The sequence below is a fragment of the Suncus etruscus genome, chromosome 15, assembly GCF_024139225.1.
Source record: "Suncus etruscus isolate mSunEtr1 chromosome 15, mSunEtr1.pri.cur, whole genome shotgun sequence".
In the NCBI taxonomy this organism is placed as follows: domain Eukaryota; kingdom Metazoa; phylum Chordata; class Mammalia; order Eulipotyphla; family Soricidae; genus Suncus; species Suncus etruscus.
This window is the reverse complement of record NC_064862.1, coordinates 54626218-54647248: the sequence shown is the minus strand read 5'-3', so window position 1 is coordinate 54647248 and position 21031 is coordinate 54626218. Positions and strand designations below refer to the sequence as shown.

At 50.2% G+C, this 21031-nt stretch overlaps 1 protein-coding gene across 1 annotated transcript in view; it reads left to right on the top strand.

The window, feature by feature from the left end:
- Positions 1-879: 879 nt before the first annotated feature.
- Positions 880-21031, top strand: part of ABCC6 (ATP binding cassette subfamily C member 6) — a 38843-nt gene continuing 18691 nt past the window's right edge. Inside the window, 16 exon segments of the mRNA XM_049788110.1 lie at positions 880-955; positions 1837-2019; positions 2726-2851; positions 2974-3090; positions 4451-4576; positions 6485-6546; positions 7528-7659; positions 8856-9059; positions 10661-10838; positions 12695-12856; positions 15141-15233; positions 15900-16103; positions 17392-17538; positions 18787-18874; positions 20135-20210; positions 20783-20909. Of these exon segments, the coding sequence (XP_049644067.1) occupies positions 911-955; positions 1837-2019; positions 2726-2851; positions 2974-3090; positions 4451-4576; positions 6485-6546; positions 7528-7659; positions 8856-9059; positions 10661-10838; positions 12695-12856; positions 15141-15233; positions 15900-16103; positions 17392-17538; positions 18787-18874; positions 20135-20210; positions 20783-20909 (2070 nt within the window). The 5' untranslated portion in view covers positions 880-910.

The following is a 21031-nucleotide window of genomic DNA, read 5'->3' as shown; positions in this document are numbered from 1 at the left end:
GAGCTTGCATAACTGCACCTCCTTTCAGGAAAGTCCTACCTGAGTTTGTTTTCTCTAACCTAAGGACATCCAGAGGATTTTTGCCTTTAGGACAAAAGGCAAAAGGAGACAACAGGTAAAAAACAAAACTTAAAAGAAAAAAAAGGCAAAATTAACCACCAGTGTTTGTTGTTCAGCTAGAGTTTGGAGGATCTGGGGGGGGGGGGGGGGCGGAACATACAGCCTAACATTCTAGAAGCAGGCCGCCCTACCAAACTTCTTCTGGGGGAAATGACTCTTCGGGCCTGTGTATTTATTTTTTTCCTTCCTGCGTTTATTGCAAGCTAGGGTGATGTTACGTTTTATGTGTTCCTTGGCATGATCTGGCGGGTTCTTTAGCTGCGGCTGGGAACAATGTTTTCCATGCCAAAGATTTGTGTTTGCTTTTCACTGAAGATCAGTAAAATTCATCCGGGAGATCAGATTTCAGATGCAGAAAAATCTGGGTCCCACCCCTCTTCCTACCACCCCTTCAGGTGTCCCGCGCCTCCCCTGCCTTCTGGCCCTCGCCCCTCCTCTCATCGCATCCTGACACTCTCGAGAGGTTCCTCTGCTGGACTCTTAGTCAATCAGGATCAATTCCTGGAAGCACTGGGAAATTTAGGATGACAGCCTTGCAGGGGGCAAGGGAGTCGTGCCCGTTCTGAGCCCGAGGTGGGGATCCCCAAGCAACCCCTCCACCTCCACAGGCTGGCTTCTCTCGCTCCACCCTCCTGCACTAGCCGGACCTTGACCCCTGAGTTCGGTATCTCTGAGCTCAAATCCCAGACAAGCATCGACCCGACCCTTTGCTGCGCAGAGGGGCCTTGGAGCTCTAGGATTGTCTCACCGATCACAGGCAGGCAGGCAGGCAGACGGGCCCCCAAAGACCATGGCACAAGCCATGGCCACTCCTGAGCCCTGCGCCAGCCCAGAGGTGAGTGTCCCCCCTCCCCAGCTCTGCTTTTCCGGGGTGCTGGAGATCTTCCTGTCTGGGATACTGGGGAGGGGAAGGCCCCTCGCACTCCCAAATTACTGGCACCTGGAAAAAAGCAGTGTCAGATCTGCAGCACAGGAGGGTCACCCCTAGTAGCCAACAGGAGAGGGAGAGCCAAGGTTAGAGGGTTCCAGAAGTCTGTTTTAAGTAGCAGGAGTTTTGGCCCATATTTGCATAAGGTGACCCCTTTCCTGGGTTTCTTTCTCATCGGGATCATGGGGAAGGATCTGGGGTCAGGGTGAGGGCCACAAAAGCCCAGGATTTTAGGGATTTGTGGGCAAGACTTTGGCCATAGCTGCCTGCAGCAGGCTCTGCCCAGCTTCGCACGAGTTACTGGGAATGAACATTTAATTCAGGCAGATTAAAAGGCAGCTTCTCTATGAAAGCCTACTTTTTACAAAGAAGAAAACTGAGGTGCCAAAATGTCAAAGATCACACTTGAAGTGACAGCCTCAGCTATGGGTAAAGATGACCAGAACAACCACTGTCCTCAAAACTTCCAACTCAAAATTCTTGAAGCCTTCAAGAAGACAGCAGAGGGCTGACTGGAGAACCACGGTTGAGATTGACTTTTTTTCCTTAAAAAAATAATAAAAGAATTGCAGATAGAGGTCAGATAGATATTCACTCAATGGGCTGACCAGAGGCTCTGAGCATTGACAGAAGTAATTTCTGAGCACAGAGCCAGGAGTAATTCCTGAGCATTGGCAGGTGGGGCCATCATAAAAACAAAACCAAACAGGTCATCAGATCGGCTAAACACTTGAGTTAGGACCACTACACTGTTCCATCCCAAGACTTGCCCTGGTCTCTCCTCTTAGGTCTGGAATGAGACTGAGCCCCAGCCTGCCACCACTGATCTGCTGAGCCTGTGTTTCCTGAGAACCATGGGGGTCTGGGTGCCTCCCTTGTACCTCTGGATCCTTGGGCCCCTCCAGCTCCTCTACATCCATCGGCACGACAAGGGCTACCTCCGCATGTCCACACTCTTCAAGGCCAAAATGGTAAATACTGCGTTTGGGAGCCTGGACCCAAACAGTCAGGGTTAAAGGGAAGAGGCTAGTGAAGACCCTAAAGCAGACAGTCCTGCTATCAGAAACCGTGGTAGGGGCCAGAAGGGAACCTGTGCAACTAGCAGAAGAGCAATAAATACTCTGGAGATACAGAGGTAAATCCAGAGGAATAAGGTTCCCCTAGAAAGGCCTGGTAATTATGGAAACACTCTCAACTGTTCATATGTATTAAAGTAAATCCTCCACCTCATGGGCAGGTTCTTATAAGATGTGACTTGAAACAAAATGAATGCAGAAAAAAAACAAATCCTCCAATAAAGTGTATCACTGGGATTCTTTTATGCTCATGTTATGACAACACCCTCCTCTAAGCATCTTCCCTGTTCTACTCAGCTCTAGGAAGTGAGCTGGATTTATATACCCTTCATGATCCCCACCCTTAGTTGTTTCTGCTATCTGATTGAATATGCTCCACGTAAATGGTAAATGAGGTTTTTGTAAAACAGCCAATCAGATCAAATATATACAATGAGCAATCAAAGTTTTGCTTATCTGTCCCCTCCCTCCTCTTGCCTCCTTAGACAGCCTGAGACAGTTTGACACCTGAGTTGGGCACTGAGTCACTGTCTCACAGTGAACACAGCTAAGGTTATTGTCCAGCCTATGCCATCTGCTTTATCTATGTCTGTTTCTCTAGGTACTTGGATTTGCCCTCATTCTCCTGTGCATCTACAGCGTGTCTGTGGCTCTATGGAGAATCCAACAGGGAATACCTCAAGCCCCTGAATTCCTCATTCACCCCACCGTGTGGCTCACCACCATGGTAATGATTGAGCTTTTCCATTGGGGAGGGGGGTACAGAATAGGGGAGGCCCCTCCTCCTCATCCCTACTTCTCCCTTCTTACCCTGGCCTTAAGGGTTTCTATTCTGATTTTCTTATTTAGAATTTAGCTGTGTACCTGATCCACACAGAGAGGAAGAAGGGGGTCCAGGCATCCGGTGTGCTATTTGGTTACTGGCTACTCTGCTTCCTTTTTCCAGCCACCAGCATTATCCAGGGGGTAAGTGGGGACCTGGGTGACCAGGTGTTGGGAGAGAAGAAAGCTTGGATCCTTTCTTTACAAGGACACAGACCACAATTAAACAAGGACAACAAAGCGCACTTCCTCCCATGAACCTACCCTTCATCCCAGATGCTTCTAGCCTGTTCTCTTACAACCAGAAGAGTTGACAGGATTGTGCTCAATACATGTGGGACACTAGGGATTTGAACTCATGACCAAGCACATATGAGGTTGCAAGGCAGACACTCACAGCCCCTGTACTGTTTCTCCAGCTCACTAATTTAAGATCCCTTTAAAGATAAGGAAACTAGAGCTCAGAGAAGTGGAAAATTTCCTTAGACTCATGCTCCAATTCAAAACAAAGTTTTCTATCTAAATAATGGAGAAATGCCAGGGTGGAAAAGGAGAGCCCTAATGTAGCTGGAATTCTCAACAGGATCTAGAAATCAAAGTATGAAAGTTCAGTAGAAGAACTGAGCTGCAAAGCGAGGATACAAAGCAGTGGTACACTGAGGGAAGAGAAGGAAGGCCATGAGACATGTTAGCTCATGCATTGATTGGCTCATTGCATGGGCTCTTCCTGGAAATGCTGGATGCAGGCATTTAGGGCTGACCGGGCTCCATTTCTCTCAGTCCTTTGGTCCTGCCATGATAGTTTTATTTTCTAAGGTGGTGGCCTGAACACTCACCCATTGACGCTAGACTCTCCCCTGCTACTATGATATGGGCTCCCATTGACCAGATGTGCCTTCCTGACTCAAACTCACCAATTAAGACAAATTTGCCTGCTTGCTCCCTCGAATGGAATCAGTTCAGCCTATGTCACATACTTGAAAAATGGGAGAAAACCATTTTTCTGGTTTGTGGGGCCCTGGTTTGAGAAGCATGGAGCAGAGACATGATCCTGAGATGTAACAGAAAACCTGGCTTTCCCTGGAGCAGGGGAGGGATGGGGTGAGAGAGGAGAGATACAGAGACAGACAGACAGACAGACAGACAGACAAAGATAGACAGAGACAGAGACAAAAAAGAGATGGAATGGAGCTGAGAAGGAGAAAGGATTTCTTGCATAGCACAAAGGACATGGCGGGTGTCCCCTAAATTCATCACACACTAAGATCAACTTTCATCATCCTCATCTTTCATCTGCATAGTAAGAATGTAAACTGGAGTGTTTGTAAATTGAGGTCACTGGGAATGCTGGGTTACTGGCTTGATCCCTGGCATGGGATATCCATTCCAGCGCAGGCCTCCCCCTCCTTCCAGACTCCCTGACAGCCCTCATTCCTCAGGACCCCAGTCAGTGCTGTCTGTGGGGGACCCCAGACTCAGCAGGACTCACATCTTCTCTCCACAGGGCCTCCATGGTGACATCTCCCGCCATCTTTCCACCTACCTGTTCTTGTCTCTGGTGGTGGCGCAGTTTGTGCTGTCCTGCCTTGCCGATCAGCCCCCTTTTTTCCCTAAGGAACCCCCACAGCCTGTAAGTCTTCTTTACCCCTGGCCCACTTCAACTCTCCCATGTAACCAAAAGATTTTATTAAAAAGAGTGTTTTCGGCCTGGAGAGATAGCACAGCGGCGTTTGCCTTGCAAGCAGCCGATCCAGGACCAAAGGTGGTTGGTTCGAATCCCGGTGTCCCATATGGTCCCCCGTGCCTGCCAGGAGCTATTTCTGAGCAGACAGCGAGGAATAACACCTGAGCACCGCCGGGTGTGGCCCAAAAACCAAAAAAAAAAAAAAGAGTGTTTTCAATTAGAGGGTTGTTTGGGGCCCAGAATGTTCCAAGGGACAGAGGTGACAATCACATTAAGTGTGAGGAGTTCGTGGCATGTGACTAGGGGGTATAGCTGGTAGGAGTGGGGGGGTGGACAGAGGAAGGAAGCAAGGTCAGCATTGAATTATGGTTAGTAAAAGATCGAGAAACACTGACAAGAGCACAGTGTGGGTCTTGTCTTTCTCCTGTCACTTGGCAATAGTACTTGTCAGCCTTTCCTGGCCAAGTAAGGGAAGACCATGGACTTGGTGGGTGAGGGTCAGTGCGGTAAAAACTTATCTTAGTTACTGGAGCACAAAAACAGCTACAAGTGGGTTAAGGGGTGTAACCCAGGGCTAAAACAGTTTCCTAGCATGTGAGCAACCTTGGGTTTGATCCTTGGCATAGTGAAGGATGAGGAGCAGTAGACAAAGACGTTATGTCCATCAAAGAGCATGGCTGGGTCTCAATAAAACTTTATTTATAGAGACAAAGATCTGGGCAGATTTAGTCCTGGACCAGTTTGCTCCCCTCTTCTCTCTGTCCTGACACAGTGCTGAGGATTGTGTAGATGTAGCCCTTGTCCTTGGACAGGGAAACCAGAGAACTGTCCACATAATGACCCCAACATGTGAGCAACCAGAGCAAATGTATGCATGAGAAGAATTTACAACATCTGGTTTGGAACTAGTTCACATATAGGAAAGAATTTGACTTACCATTTGACTTACCAATAATTTTTTTATTATTATTATTTTATTTTTTGGTCACACCTGGCAGCGCTCAGTGGTAACTTCTGGCTCTATGCTCAGAAATTGCCCCTAGCAGGCACAGAGGACCATATGGGATGCTGGGATTTGAACCACCGTCCTTCTGCATGAAAGGCAAATGTCTTACCTCCATGGTATCTCTCTGGCCACGACTTACTGATATTTCAATGGGAACTATGAGCCTGTTATTAATGGGCCTTAGTTTGAGGGCCCCTGCCTGAGACTGAGAGGAGTCAAGAGACAGAGAGGAGGAGGGGAGGCAGAGAGTGTGGTGCACGTCCCACACATGTGTTGTGGCCTGGGGATGAGTCGGTGCTAGACAGGACAGGCAGTAGAGGCAAAAATCACCCTGCGAGCCAGACGAATGTTCTCAGTAGGTCATCGTTTGAGAACCCCTGGTTGAGGGACATCTGGCCCCTCCTTACTCCATTAACTTCAGGGAATCTATAAAGTGTATTTTAGTCTATGCAGGCATCAGGCCTGGCTTTGTGACCTCCTTTTACCTTCCCTGAGCAGTCAGAGACTGTCCTTTGGAAGTCTTACTTTGGAAGCTGTCAATGCTAGGAAGCCCATAGGCTCTGCAGTAGCTCTGTCCCACACAAATGCAGGCATTTAGGTTTTCAGTTTTTTTCTGCTTTCCCACCTTGGTTCATCAGGGGGCCTATCTTTTGGACCTTTTGGGTCTTATCTTTTGGGCCACACTTGGTGATACTCAAGGGTTACTCCTGACTTTGCATTCAGGAATCACCTCTGACTGTGCTTATATGGGATTCTGGGAAACAAACCCAGAACCCAGGTCAGCCATGTGCAAGGTAAGCTCCCTCCCTGCTGCACTATCGCTTCGGACCTGTGTCTTGTCTTCACAGAATCCCTGTCCTGAGACCGGGGCCTCCTTCCCCTCCAAGGTCACCTTCTGGTGGGTTTCTGGGTAAGTTGAGAGGCAGAGAGGCAACGCCCCCACATCGACATTTGTCAGGGGGCCGGGCGGTGGCGCTAGAGGTAAGGTGCCTGCCTTGCCTGCGCTAGCCTAGGATGGACCGCGGTTCGATCCCCCGGTGTCCCATATGGTCCCCCAAGCCAGGAGCAACTTCTGAGAGCATAGCCAGGAGTAACCTTGAGCGTTACTGGGTATGGCCTAAAAAAACAAAAAACAAAAACAAAAAAAGACATTTGTCACACACACACACATTCTCAGAACTGCCATATCCATGACTCCTTCTAGCAGATCACATTTATTCTCTCCTCAGAGCTGAGAGGGGATTTGAATCCCAGTTCTGCCTTTCAGCCAGCCAACATCCATCCTCAGCCCAGCAGTTCCTAATGTCAAACAGGATAAGATTACCCTCCTTGAAGGCCTGGGATTGAAGGCCTGGGACATGGCCAAAGAAGGGGCTAATGAAGTCATATCATTCATTTAGTCTTTATGGCCTGTTTGTTTGTTTGTGGGCCTGCATTCAACAATGCCCAGGGCTTACTCCTGGCTCTACGCTCAGGAATTATTTTTGGTGGACCATCTGAGAGGACCATATGGGATGCCGGGGATGGAATCCAGGCCTACAGAGTGCAAGGCAAATGCCCTATACACTATGCTATCACTCCAGCTCCTGCCTGACAGTTTTCAGACCAGATTTCATTTCCCTGCCACATGAATGGCAAGTTGGCAAAGCCCTGAGCACCTCTCCAGCCTCCATCTTCTTCTTCACAATCAGCATCAATCGCTGAGGCTGATGTTTGCACTAAACCAGCTACTTTAGGGGTAGACATGCTGTATATGTGGCGGGTGAGGTCAGATTTATTGCTTGGATCTTACCCACGGGCCCACAGAAGAACAGAGAGGGTTCATCATGTCTACAGGGTCACAGTTGCTGGGATAGCCACTAGCACTTGCTCTAAAGACCCTCTTTTCCAGGTTGATCTGGAAGGGCTACAGAAGACTGTTGGGGCCAAAAGACCTCTGGTTCCTCCCCCGGGAAAACACCTCAGAAGAACTTGCTTCTCAGCTGGAGAGGGAGTGGACACAGAGTAGGCGCACTGACCAGCGGTGAGTGCCTGATGCCATGCGGGAGGCCCCTGAGTCGTCCTCTGACCCCAAATACACCTCTTTTTCCCACCTGCCTGCCCTCTAAGCTCTTGAGGCTGGAACTATAGATGCAAGTGGGTTTTCTCCATGTCTTCATGCAGGAACAAAGGAGAGTTGGGGCTGACCCTCAGAAGGCACCAGCTGGCAGAAAATAACACTTTTTACTTTGTTTGTTTTAGGGCCAGTAGTGCTCAGGGCTTACTTGAGGCTCTGTGCTAAGGTGTTACTCCTGGCAGTGATAGAAGCACCATATGGGATGCTGGGGATTGAACAATCTCTTCAGCCCAGGAAGGCGGCTTTGGAGATGGGAGGGTCCAAAAAATAAAAAAAGAGAAAGAATGAAAAAAACAGGATGGGAGGCATATTTACACAAAGATCCAACTCAGGGGACTACAGCAAAGTGACCAATCTGAGTTTTGCCCAGGCATCCCTTATAGTTCCCTTAGTACCAATAGGAGTGATTCTGAGTAATGAGCCAAGAGTAACCACTGAGTACTGCCAGGTGTGCCCCCCCCCAAAAAAAAAACAAACAAAAAATATTAAACTCATTTTTCTGGACTGACTGATCTTGAACATATGCATGCGCGCACACACACACAGAGAACTTTGAAATATTTTGCAATATGTGGGGAATGAAGAGGATGTTACCCACAGAGGTCACAGATCAACCAGTACCTGCCACACCAGGTCCAAAGAGTTGACTTGACCCACATGCTAATTGTTTTTGCTGCTGGATTGTTTCAGAATATTAAAAAAAATTTAAAGACAGATAGGTTTCCTGCATTGAGGATAGAGATATGTCACAGAAATCTGGAGTTCTGGTCTCCCAAGTAAGTCTCACACAGTAGCAGGAAAGGTGTCTGGCTTGTAGCTATCCCCTTGCATAAGACACTAATTCTGTGGTTTTCTTACCACTCTTACCACTCCTTTATGTCTCTCCCAACTGATACTCAGCTCTCCCCAACACGCACACGCACACACCACACACACACACACACACACACACACACACACACACACACACACACACTGCTGGTCATTTGTAAATCTGTGCTCCATCTCATGGGGGATTGGTTTTCATCTCAGTTATTTAGAGCAGGGGACACAGAAATTCCACCTGTGGTGCTGGACTCAGAGCCTCTTCCCTCTCCTCTAAGGCATGCTGAAGCCACATTGTTTCGAAGGAAAGGCCCAGACGGCATGGACGCTGTGGAGAGAGAGGCCCTGCTGAAGCAAGAGGGAAGCAAGCGAGGGTTGCTGCTCAGGGCTGTCTGGCGGATGTTCCGCCCTAGCTTCTTGCTGGCCACTGTCTACCTGGTCATCAGTGATGTCTTCAGGTTTGCTATTCCCAAGCTCCTCAGGTAGGTCCACCCTCCTGGGAGGGTCTAATATCAGGACATTAAAGCTATGTTCAGCTCATAATTTGGGGCTGGAGGTGCATCATTCAGGCAGGACTCAGCTGGGTGGTTCTTCTTTCCTGGGCTAGAGAGAAAGATAGGTGTGTCTTCATTGATCGTAGGGCTGGCATAGGGACTGGCTGCTGCAATGTCCCTGCTGGACTTGTCTTTGTATTCCATGTGGATTCTGATCCTGAAAATTATGTCCTTCCATCCATGCACTTGGCTGGCTGATGAGATGCCAAGATACAGGGCCAATGCTGCACTTGCTCTGTGTCTCTGTAGGGTTAGGAAGAGTACAGCCTCAGCTTGTGCTGCTCTCTTGGTTCAATGTGATTTACTCAGCTACATTCGAGCCTCATTTGCTCAGGCTGCCGTAGCACAATGCTATTGGTTGGGTGTTTTAAAACAATAGACTTGGGGGGCCGGGAGGTGGCGCTAGAGGTAAGGTGCCTGCCTTGCCTGCGCTAGCCTAGGACGGACCGCGGTTCGATCCCCGGCGTCCCATATGGTCCCCCAAGCCAGGAGTGACTTCTGAGCGCATAGCCAGGAGTAACCCCTGAGCATCACCGGGTGTGGCCCAAAAACCAAAAAAAAAAAAAACAAAACAAAAAAAAACAATAGACTTGGGGCTGAGGCTATAGTAGAGTGGGGGAAGGGCATTGGCCTTTCGTGTGGCCAACCCAGGTTCTATTCCTGGCATCCCATAGGCTGTCCCAAACACAGCCAGGAGTGATTCCTGAGTGCAGAGCCAGTAGTAAGCCCTGAATACTGCTGGGTGTGGCTCCAAAAAAAAAAAATAAGTAAAATAAAGCAGACTTTAGTTTATTGGTTTTTTGGTTTGGGGACAAGCTCTGCAGATGCTCAGTGGCCACTCTCAGCTTTGTGCTTGAGAGTGGCTCCTAGCCATGCTCAGGGAATCATGGGGTGGAAGGAACTGAACCCAGGACTCTTGCATGCAAAGCATGAGCTCTATCTATTGGACCAACATCAGACATTATTTTTCTTCTTATAATTCTGAGTACTGGATACTCCAAGGTCAAGACTATTTCTCTTTCTTCTCTTTCTCTCCTTAACTTGGGGACACCCGCTCCTCTGTGTATATGAGAACAGAACCTAGTTCTCTCCCCCATGTACCTGCACTTCAAAATTCATCCAAGGACGGGCTCAGGGCTCATTCCAACTGTTTACGTTAATTTCACCTTTTCAAAACCTGATTGCCAAATGCAGCCACATTCAGATGTACTGGGGGCCAAGGGTAACTGGGGAGCTGAAGGGTAGGACTTCAATACAGAGACTTCAGGGGGACACAAATTAGTCCAGGAAAGTGAAAATAAACGAGTTGCTACGAAATGAATGGAGAGATAGTTCAAGCACAGGAGTGCATGCTTTGCAGGTCAGAGACCAGATTTGATTCCTTCCAGTAAAGCGAGAGAGAGAGAGAGAGAGAGAGAGAGAGAGAGAGAGAGAGAGAGAGAGAGAGAGAGAGAGAGAGAGAGAGAGAGAGAGAGAGAAGTAGTTTGGGTTCTTGCCAACACTGTCTCCTCTCTCCTGCTCCCCTACAGCCTTTTCCTGGAGTTTATTGGTGACCCCAAAACCCTGGCCTGGAAGGGCTACCTGCTTGCCGTGCTAATGTTTCTCACCACCTGCCTGCAAACGCTATTTGAACAACAATCCATGTACCGACTTAAGGTGCTACAGATGAGACTGCGCACAGCCCTCACCAGCCTGGTATACAGAAAGGTGAGCTGGGGGATGGGGAGGCCACGGCCTTTTCCTTCTCTCCAGCCTGTCTCCATGGGTATCCAAGGTAACCTCACAGAAAAACACACTCAACACTCAGACTCACTTTCAGGTCCTTGGCGCTTTCCTAAAGACCCTGTGTGATCTGTCCCTGGAGTTCTTTTGTTTTTGACACACACTTCCTCTTCCACTTCCTCCCACACACCAGGCCCCTGGCAAGCCTCAACTTCTTTTAGCCTTTGTACTTGCCAAGCCCACTGCTTGGTTTACAACCCCAAGAATTCCTTAAGATAAAATTCAAAACCAGAGCTCAGCTGCACCCCAGTTGGGCACAGGGGCAGAGAGCCTCAACTTCCTAGGTGGCTGTTTTATGATTTCATTTCATTGAGTAGGATCCAGATGTATTGAGATGGGGCAGGGACTCGGGTCCCTAGGTTCATTATTGTAGGAGGCAATTATTTCTGCTTCGATTGCTTTGGGGGCCACATCCGACAGTGTTCAGGTGGACTACAGGCAAGGCCAGCACTTCTTTTCCTTCTGGACTGACCTTCCAGCCCCATTCGGCAGGGGGAAGTCACAGGAACCTCCAATGACCTGGGCCAGTCCCACTGGGTCACCTCCCGCTTTGCAGAACCCTCCACAGAACTCACATCCTCTCAGGGTGAGAGGGGGCATGGAGCAAGTAGTCTTTTGGGTATTCCCCTTTGGGTGTTCATTTCCCACGCAGGGGAAATGAAGTATAGGGACAGGGCTCCAGATAGGAGGAACAGTCCAATCCTGACTGCCCAGCTGGCTCCCTGACCAGTCTCCTGAGCATACAGGGTGGGACTGGTTGGCCACCTTATGTCTGGGATGTGGCCTTTGCTTCCTGGTATTGGGGGGTGGGCAGATGATGGGGAAAGAAGAACTTCCCAGCACCTGTGGCCTCTTGGTGATCCTGGGCCAGTGCTTGTTCAGTCCTTCTGAATGTTGTTCTGCTGCTCTGGTGCTCCCTTAGCAGTGCTTGGGGTCTCTGGGCTACCGTGGCAGTGTTTGGGAGGCCAGTGCATGCTTAGGTAAGCAATTTGGGATCTGTGTGTATGCCATGCGTGTGCTCTAGCTTCTTGAGTCTCTCCTTGCCACATGTGTTCTAAACATACTCATTTTTTTTTAATTTAAGTATGAATAATGTTTTGGTGTAGGGGGACACAGCTTGTGGTGCTCAGGGCTTATTCCTAGCTCTGTGCTCAAGGATGAGTTCTGGTGGGGCTCAAGAGATCCTATGTGATGCCAGGGGTTGGACCTTGGTTGACCATATGCAAGGCAAATACCCTCCCCACTGCACTATTACTCTGGCCCAACTTATTTATTTCATAGAAGTGAGAACAATATTACAGTATATAGTAGTGTGTTTGCACATGACTGACTCAGGTTTGATATCTGGCATCCCATATGGTCCCCTGAGCCCCACCAGAAGTGATCCCTGACAGAGCCAGGGGTAGGGTAAACTCTGAGCACTTCCATGTATGGCCAAATAAACAAACAAAAAAGCCATGATATTGAAGTCTGGGCCCTGGGCCCTGGGCTGTCACTTGACCCCAGTATCATCCAATTCCCTGAATTAGTCAATGATTCACTGGGAGCTCGAGGCCCATTGACCTGGAGCCCCTCCACTCCGCCCTTGCTCCTTCTGGAGCTGTCATCACTTCCTGCTAAGCTCCACCACTCTCCTGCTGCACCCTGTCTCTCCAAGGTCAGCTGCCAAGAGCCTGCCAGAAGTGCCCTAACTCGACAGGGGGCCCAGAAAGAGCATCAAAGATAAGCAAGGCAGCTCCAGTCCTGCACCTATGTGGGTCTTCTTCCTCCCATCCCAACAGCTCCTGACTCTGTCTAGTGGTTCCCGGAAAGCCAGCCCTGTGGGGGATGTGGTGAATCTGGTGTCAGTGGATGTGCAGCGACTGGCCGACCATGTTCTCTTTGTCAACGGACTGTGGATGCTGCTTGTCTGGATCACTATCTGCTTTGTCTACCTCTGGCAGGTGGGTGGTGAGAAGGGGAGCCACCCTTTCCAGGACCCTCTGTGCATACACACAGAGGAGGGACAGGCTGTGACCTTTGGGGTGGACCATGAGCAGAACACAGAGCTGTGAGCAGGATGCTGTGGGCCTGTTTCTTTAGCTATAAAATAATTAAGGAGGGGCCAGAGAGATAACATGGAGGTAAGGCATTTGCCTTGCATACAGAAGGATGGTGGTTCGAATCCCGGCATCCCATGTGGTCCCCCGAGCCTGCCGGGAGTGATTTCTGAGGGTAGAGCCAGGAGTAACCCTTAAGCATTGCCGGATGTGACCCAAAAACAAAACAAAACAAAAATAATGATGGAGGGGACAGAGAGATAGCACAGCGGTATTTGCCTTGCAAGCAGCCGATTCAGGACCTAAGGTGGTTGGTTCAAATCCCAGCGTCCCATATGGTCCCCCGTGCCTGCCAGGAGCTATGTCTGAGCAGATAGCCAGGAGTAACCCCTGAGCATCGCCGGGTGTGGCCCCCAAAAAATATGATGGAAACTCTGATACTGATGCTGATGCTTCTTGATGCTTCTTGGGGGCACCCTTATGGCCACCAGAGAGCAAGCAGCACAGCAGTTATTGGTGAGAGTTTGGAGCCCCACAGGCCTGTGCTGCCCTTTTCTGTCCCCACTGTCACTGGGCCTATCTGTCTCATGGCCTCGCAACCGAGGACTTAGTGCATGAAGGTCCACACTGAGATGTTGAGGCTGCTCCAGTTTGTGGTGGAGAGAGTCAGTTTGCAAGGGGGACCCCAGGACTCTGCAGGTGAAATCCGTGCCACAGAGGGTCCCTAATACTAGAGGGTTCCCAGGAGGTGCAGCATAAGGAGAGGGTGCTCCCTGGGGTGCCATAGTGAGCATTTTGCAAAATGTTGTGGCTCTGATGGAGACTAGTCTGCTTGTGACTACCAGGAGCTGGTTTCCAGCCCAGCCAGGGACCAGGGTTTGCAGCCTGGGCACTTCTCCCATTCATCCACTGGGTAGTGCTCTTGTCACATAAATAGAACATTTGGCTTCCTTCTATGACAAGAAAAGAAACAAGTTGTAGGGGTAGGAGAGGGATGGAAGGAGATGGTATTGCAGGTTTTTTTTTTTAAGTTTTTTGTTTGTTTGTTTGTTTTTAGTTTTTGGGTTACACTTTGGGTTAGTTTTTGGTGGCACTTAGAAATTGCTCCAGGCAGGCTCAGGGGACCATATGGGATGCCTGAATTTGAACCACCATTCGTCCTGGATTGGCTGCATGCAAAGCAAATGCCCTTCTGCTGTGCTATCTCTCCAGCTCCTCAGTTTGTTTATTTTTTTAAACTGGGGCACTTTCTTTTCAAACAGTGCTCAAGAGGCAGTAGGGGTTGCTTCCTTCATTGCTTTACAGAGAAGCTTGGTGGGTCCATTCTAGGACCTGAGTGAGGCTATGGCTCTGCTTGGGCCTTACAATGCTGGGGCAACCAGGACCCTTCGGGGATGCAGAAATAGCATTTAGAAGGCTGAGAGGGAAACGGAAGCCCACAGACTCTAGAGAATATATCTGGATGATGGGAGGGGAAGAACGGAGGAGCAGGTGGGGGAAGTCACGAGGTCTATAAAGTCCCCCCACAGACACGCACATGGACACTCTCTTGCACATATCCAGAAACATTCATGCACATATATACATACAGGTACACATGTACCACATACAGACACATGCACATATTCACATGTGTAGATGCACATGTAGACAGATACAGATCCACACACACGCCTTTCCCCTACAAAGATCAGGGGTCCATGACTGCTCTATGTCTATAGGCCCAACTCAGCGTCTCCCCGCTGTCCAAAGAGAGTCGCAGGAACCGGGGAGCTTCTTAGGGATGTCTTCCCCATGTGTGCTCACATTAGCCACTGTTCCCCTGGGCCATGTCTCACCCAGCCCCGGGAGCCCATTCCAGGGGATACCAAGAGCCTATTTGAGGGGTCTGAGCCAGAGGTTCACAGAAGTGCAGAGGGAGGTCGATGGGGTAGGCAAGTTGCATCAAGGTTTGAACACACCTCAGCTCTCAGTTTAGTCTGTCTGGGATAAACCCCACACCAGTTGGGGAGAGCACCTCCTCCAAAGAGGTGGACCCCCTCTGGAGCGGTGCTCCCCCTTTCTAGGGCATCCTGAATCTTGCTTTTTTTGGCCCAGTAACTGCCTCTCTCACACCCTCTGACATGCCTCATCTGGAGACCCACCACTGGTTCTGTGTCCCCTATGACCTGCCTCCCTTTGTCCCCAGCTGCTGGGCCCATCCGCACTCACGGCCATCGTCGTCTTTCTGAGCCTCCTGCCCCTGAACTTCTTCATCACCAAGAAGAAGAACCAGTACCAGGTTGGGACACTGAGGGACATCCAGCATCTGTGCAGGGAGCAGAAAGGGTGGGAGTCTAGGGACCCCTATGAACAGTTCCTCCAGCCCTTCAGCTCCCACCCCCCATGGTAAGAGAGAGAAGCCTCATGTGCTGTACTCATCAGTCCAGCTCTCCTTTGGCCTTAGTTTCCCAGTCTCCTGTATCTACTCTCCTGCCCACCTCCTTTGCACTCAGTACCTCTGCACACTCCTCGAATTGAGCTCAGGAATTACCCCTGTCTCCAGGAAGCCTTCAGGAGAACACTGCTCAGGCTAGCTCAGAACTTTTCAGGGCTTTACTCTATTATGACTCAGTTCCATGAGATAGAAATGGGGCAGTCAGGAGGGGTTCCTGCCGTGGTTTGGGTACCAGATGCTGCTGGTTTGGACCAGAACTCTGGACACAGAGATGATCGAGCCTAATTTGGGGACAAATCTGTGGAAGACTTTGTCCTGTCTTTTCTCCCCTTTTCATTTTTTCCCTTTTTTGGTTTTGGGGCCACAGGCAAAGCCTTGCCCCAGACTTCTCACGTCTGTGCTCAAGGGTCACTCCTGGCAGTGATGGGGTCGGAATTGGTGGGCCCCTTGGGGGTGTGGGAAATGGAGCAGAGGTCACCACTTCCAGGCCCGCTGTCTGTTCTGTTCTAGAAGGAGCAGATGAGTGAGAAGGACTCCCGGGCGAGGCTCACCAGCTCGATGCTCAGGAACATGCGGATGGTGAAGTGTCATGGCTGGGAGGGTGCCTTCCTGGACCAGGCACTACGCGTTCGCACCCAAGAGCTGGCTGCCCTTCGAGCCTCCGGCCTGCTCTTCTCTGTGTCCCTCGTGTCTTTCCAAGTCTCCACCTTCCTGGTGATGTTACCCTGTTCCCAGTGACTGAGAGGGGTGGGCGTCGGGCGCCTGGCTGAAGGCATCTTGCTTTGCACCATTCCTCAAGACACCCCCTTCCCTTGGGCCTGAGCAACAGCAAATCAGGGAGGGTGTTTGCCTTGCACGAGGTCAACCTAAGTTCGATCCCCACATCCCATAAGGCCACCCTCTAAAAAAAAAAAAAAAAAAGACACCCCCTTCCCACCTCCTGCTCTCTTGGCAGGTCCAGGGTAGCCTCGTCTCGCTGCCACTGGGTCACTGGGTCAAATCATCCCTGGACTGACTCTGAAAGCTAATCTGCTCTGTCATCCTCATCTGAAAGTTCCAGAACCCTGGCGTGGGGAGGCAGGGGGCCGCAGAGCCCTAGTATCCCCCAGGGTTGCCCTGCATCTGCTGAGCAGATCCTCCTCTGCATGTCAGGAACACACCCACAGGGATCCCACTCTACTCAGAGTCAGTCACCTTACACTCACAATTGGGTCAGTGGATTTAAAGCCCTGGAAAGATCCAGAAGCACAGGGACCAAAGACTGGCACAGATATAGCCAATAAAGGAGGCCACGTGCAGAAACACGGGGGCTCCCCAGAGAGCAAGATGGGGTCAGCATCACATAGAATGAATGTCACCCCAAATCAGCATTGTACCACATGACCACAGCCCTCCAAGACACCTAGAAGGGGACCATTCACTCATCACAAGTACCTCCAATCTCTGCTACCTGTACCTCAGTGTCCTTGTCCAAAGGCTTCTATTTTTGTTTGTTTTTTTCAGCCCAAGGCTTGTTCCTGTCTCTGCATTCCCCTCCTAGTGATGTTCAAGGAATCCTATGGAATGCCAGGAGCAAACACTAGTGCAAGGCAAACACCCACCCTGCTGTGCTCCAGTCCCAGAAATTCTATTTTTCATTATCCTTAGAAGTATTTTTGGTCATACCTGGAAGTGCTCAGGGCTACTCCTAACTCAGTGATCACAGGTGGTGCTCTGGAGACTATGTAGTGTCAGCAATGGAACCTGGAGCTTCCCCCATGCCAAGTCTTCACTCAGCCCATTGAGTGTCTCTCTGTGCCTTTCCAAGGGTTCTGAGTCACTGTCCTCACTCTCATTTAGAACCCCAAGAACGCCACCAAGATAAAAAGCAATTACAGCTGCTTTTCCAGTGCCTAGAACCAGAGTTTGTGGGAACAGTAGTAGAGTCAGCGCCCCTGGACATGCAGCTGCTCATCCGTCTTCCATGACACTGGTGACTCAACTGCCCTGCCTATCTCCACAGGTGGCGCTGGTGGTGTTCACGGTCCACACTTTGGTGGCCGAGGACAGTGCTATGGATGCCGAGAAGGCCTTTGTGACCCTCACCGTCCTCTCTGTCCTCACCAAGGCTCAGGCCTTCTTGCCCCTCTCCATCAACTCAGCCATCCAGGTGAGGTAGCAGAATGAGGTGAGGTGAGTCTCTTCCTAGAGGAGATGAGGCAGTAAGACAGCCTGAAAATGCTGGCTCACAGCTCAGCCCCACACCAAGCCACTTCCTGGTCTATGTCATCCTTAAGTGTCTCCCCATGTTTCAGGGTCTTGCATGACATAAGAAATGATAGAAGCGTTGCAGAGATAGTATAGTGGGAAGGGAACTTGCCTCAGCATGCCAGGAGTGACACCTGGGCACAGAGCCAGGAGTAAGCCCTGAACACTGCTGGATGTACTCACAGATACAAAAAAAAAAAAAAATCAAGGGGCTGAAGTGATAGTATAGCGTGGAGGGCTTTTACCTTGCACAGAGCCAACCCAGGTTGGAACTCGGCATCCTAGATGATCTCCTGAAAACCCCAGGAGTGATTTCTGAGCACTGAGCCAGGAGTAATTCCTGAGCACTGCTGACTGTGGCTAAAATTAAAAAAAAAAAATACCGGGGCCGGCGAGGTGGCGCTAGAGGCGAGGTGTCTACCTTGCAAGCACTAGCCAAGGAAGGACCGCAGTTCAATCCCCCGGCGTCCCATATGGTCCCCCCAAGCCAGGGGCAATTTCTGAGCACTTAGCCAGAAATAACCCCTGAGCATCAAATGGGTGTGGCCAAAAAAAAAACAAAAATAAATAAATAAATAAATACCAGAGAACAATGACTAATGAGAGGCCTCCGTAGTTCATTGGCTGTCAATTGAAGGCACAGAGGGGAGGGTGCCCCCTACTGGCAGGCATGGGATCCATCCTGACTCTGTGGTACTGGACCACTGTACTCCAGTGGTCCAGGACCACTGAGCCACATCCTTGCTTCCCAAAGCTTCATCTCTTTTTGTTTGTTTTGGGGTTACACCTGGGGATGTTCAGGATTACTCCAGGCCCTGCTCTCATTCCTAGGGGACTATGAGGATGTCAGGGATTGAACCCAGATCAGATGTGTGCAAGGAGAGAGCTCAGAAAGCTTAACTTTTATCTTTTGTTGTTTCTGGTTTGGGGGCCACACCCAAACCAAATACTCAGGGCTTAGTCTTGCTCTGCACTCAGGAATCACCCCTGGTGGTACTTGGAAGACCCTATGAGATGCTGGGATAGAACCTGGGTCAGCTACATGCAAGGCAAGCACTCTCCCCGCATGATTGTAGGGTAGCTCCAGCCCCCCAAAACTGGCTTTTATTGCTTTTCCCTCTCAGATAACTGGGGCCTTTGGTTTTCCCAGGCTTGGGTGTCCTATGACCGACTGGCTGCCTTCCTCTGCTTGGAAGAAGTTAACCCCGGGGCTGTGGAGTCGATCTCCTCCCGATGCTGTGAGTGAGGGGAGGAGAGAGAGAGAGTGGATGCCACGGCAATGCCAGCCACAGGTAGCAAGTGTAGATCTTGGGAATAAGGGCTGTGGAGCTGTTTTTGCCATTCGTTCTGCAGTGCTCAGTGAATAACTTCTGGGATGTGTTTTGGTTATGTGCTGAGCTTTTAAAGTACCAGAACTTTACACATAAGGGAAATTCAGGGACTCTGGCCTGGCAGTGCCCTTCAGAAGACAAAACAGGAGAGATGACATGCACTCCTGGTGGGCTCAAGGGACACTATAAGATGCCAGGGATGAAATGCAGGTCATCCATGTGCATGGCAAGCACCCTCCTTGCTGTACCTTCATTCCAGCCCCTTATACTTTTCATTTAAAGGAAAAACATAGAAGTTGACTAAAGAAGCCCTTACAATGGGGGTACAAAGATACAAAGAGAGTGTCATTTTGTAACTTGCCTTACATTGCATTCTTGAAGCCTTCAGCTGAACGGCTGAGCTAATTGGCTGAGAATTGCCTATGGAGTTTGAGGGTTTCTGGAACATTGAATAGGACCTCCCCAAAAGATAACTGAGATCCCAAGATGAGGAAGAAGGGCTATCCTGGTTAAATCCTTGTCCCACTGAAATTTGTTTGCTTCCTCCTTCCTGTTCCAGGCACAGTTTTATCTATTATCAGGTGGCAAATTATGTCAGAACTCTGTTCATTTTTTTCTGCAAAGGGTGAGATTGTAGGCACTTGAGCCTTTGCAAGGCATACATTGTCTGAGTGTTCACCTCTGATGTCGAGACAACAATAATCGGCATGTTGGGTTCCAATAAAACTTTACTGATAAAAACAGGAATAGTCAGAATCAGCCCCTAGGCTGAGGTTCCTGGCCCCCTTGAATTGTACAACTTTCCTTCGGGAAGGAGTGGGACTCTCCAAGGAAGTGGTCGGGGAGGAACAGGATGGAGTATTTTGTTGTTGTTATTGTTTTGTTTTGGGGGCCACACCCAGTGACTCTCAGGGGTTACTCCTAGCTATGCACTCAGAAATCACTCCTAGCTCAGGGGACCATGTGGGATAGCAGGAATTGAACCCAGGTTCATCCTGGGTCAGCCGCGTGCAAAGCAAACACCTTACCACTGTGCTATCACTCTGGCCCCAGGATGGTATATTCAAGGGGGAAGTTTTACCTATGGTCTCTGGGGCACAGGGCCAAGATGTGGGCCCAGGAGGTCAGCCAGGAGCAGATGGTATGTCTGTGCTTTGTGTCTTGCAGCTGCTGGGGAAAATTGCATCAGAATAGAGGAGGGCACTTTCTCCTGGACCTACGAGAGCCCTCCCTGCCTGCACAGGTACCGAACAGCTCCCTGGAACTTCCATTTGGTTTTTAGGGAGAAGAGGCACAAGGTTCCTGTACCCCACATGCAAGAGAGTGTCTGGGGCTGCAGCTTGAATGAGTCTGGCACTATGATGGGCCAGAGAATCTTAGGGAACTAAAAACTCCCAGTGGAGGATGAGGCTCTGAGCTCTGTCTCAGCTGGCCTACGTGACATACCCCCACCAAGGCCAGGGAGATGGCCCAGTGGTCAGGGCCACATGCCTTACATAGAGACCCAAGTTTTGTTCTCTGCACTGTGTGTCTTCCCCACCCAGCACTTCTGGGTGAAGCTCCCAAGTTCCGCTGAGGTTGCCTGATGACCCCCAGCCCCTCTAGGCCCAAGCAGCACCTTACCACTGGTACCAACCTTGAACCATCACAGCCCTATGGGCTAAGTGTAGCCAGAGCAGCCCCTGGGCAATGCTTGGGAGGCAGCCACTGAAAATAAAGGTGATGTTTAGAAGGCATGTAGGTGGCAGCCACCATTTGGAGCATGGCTTCGGCCTGGGCCAGCCCAGGGACACATGTCCCATTCCTTGTTGCCAGGATCACACTCTCTGTGCCCCAGGGCTGCCTGCTGGCTGTCGTGGGTCCCGTGGGTGCAGGAAAGACCTCGCTGCTGTCCGCCCTCCTGGGGGAGCTGTTCAAGGTGGAGGGATCTCTGAGCATCAGGGTGAGGCTGTGCTCCTGCTCCCCACACAGTGCTCTTGTGGCTCCCGTGTCCACCAGAATCCCATCCCTACCTGGAACCCCTCTTCTATCTGGAGCCACCCCCATCGGAGCCTGCCTCACCTA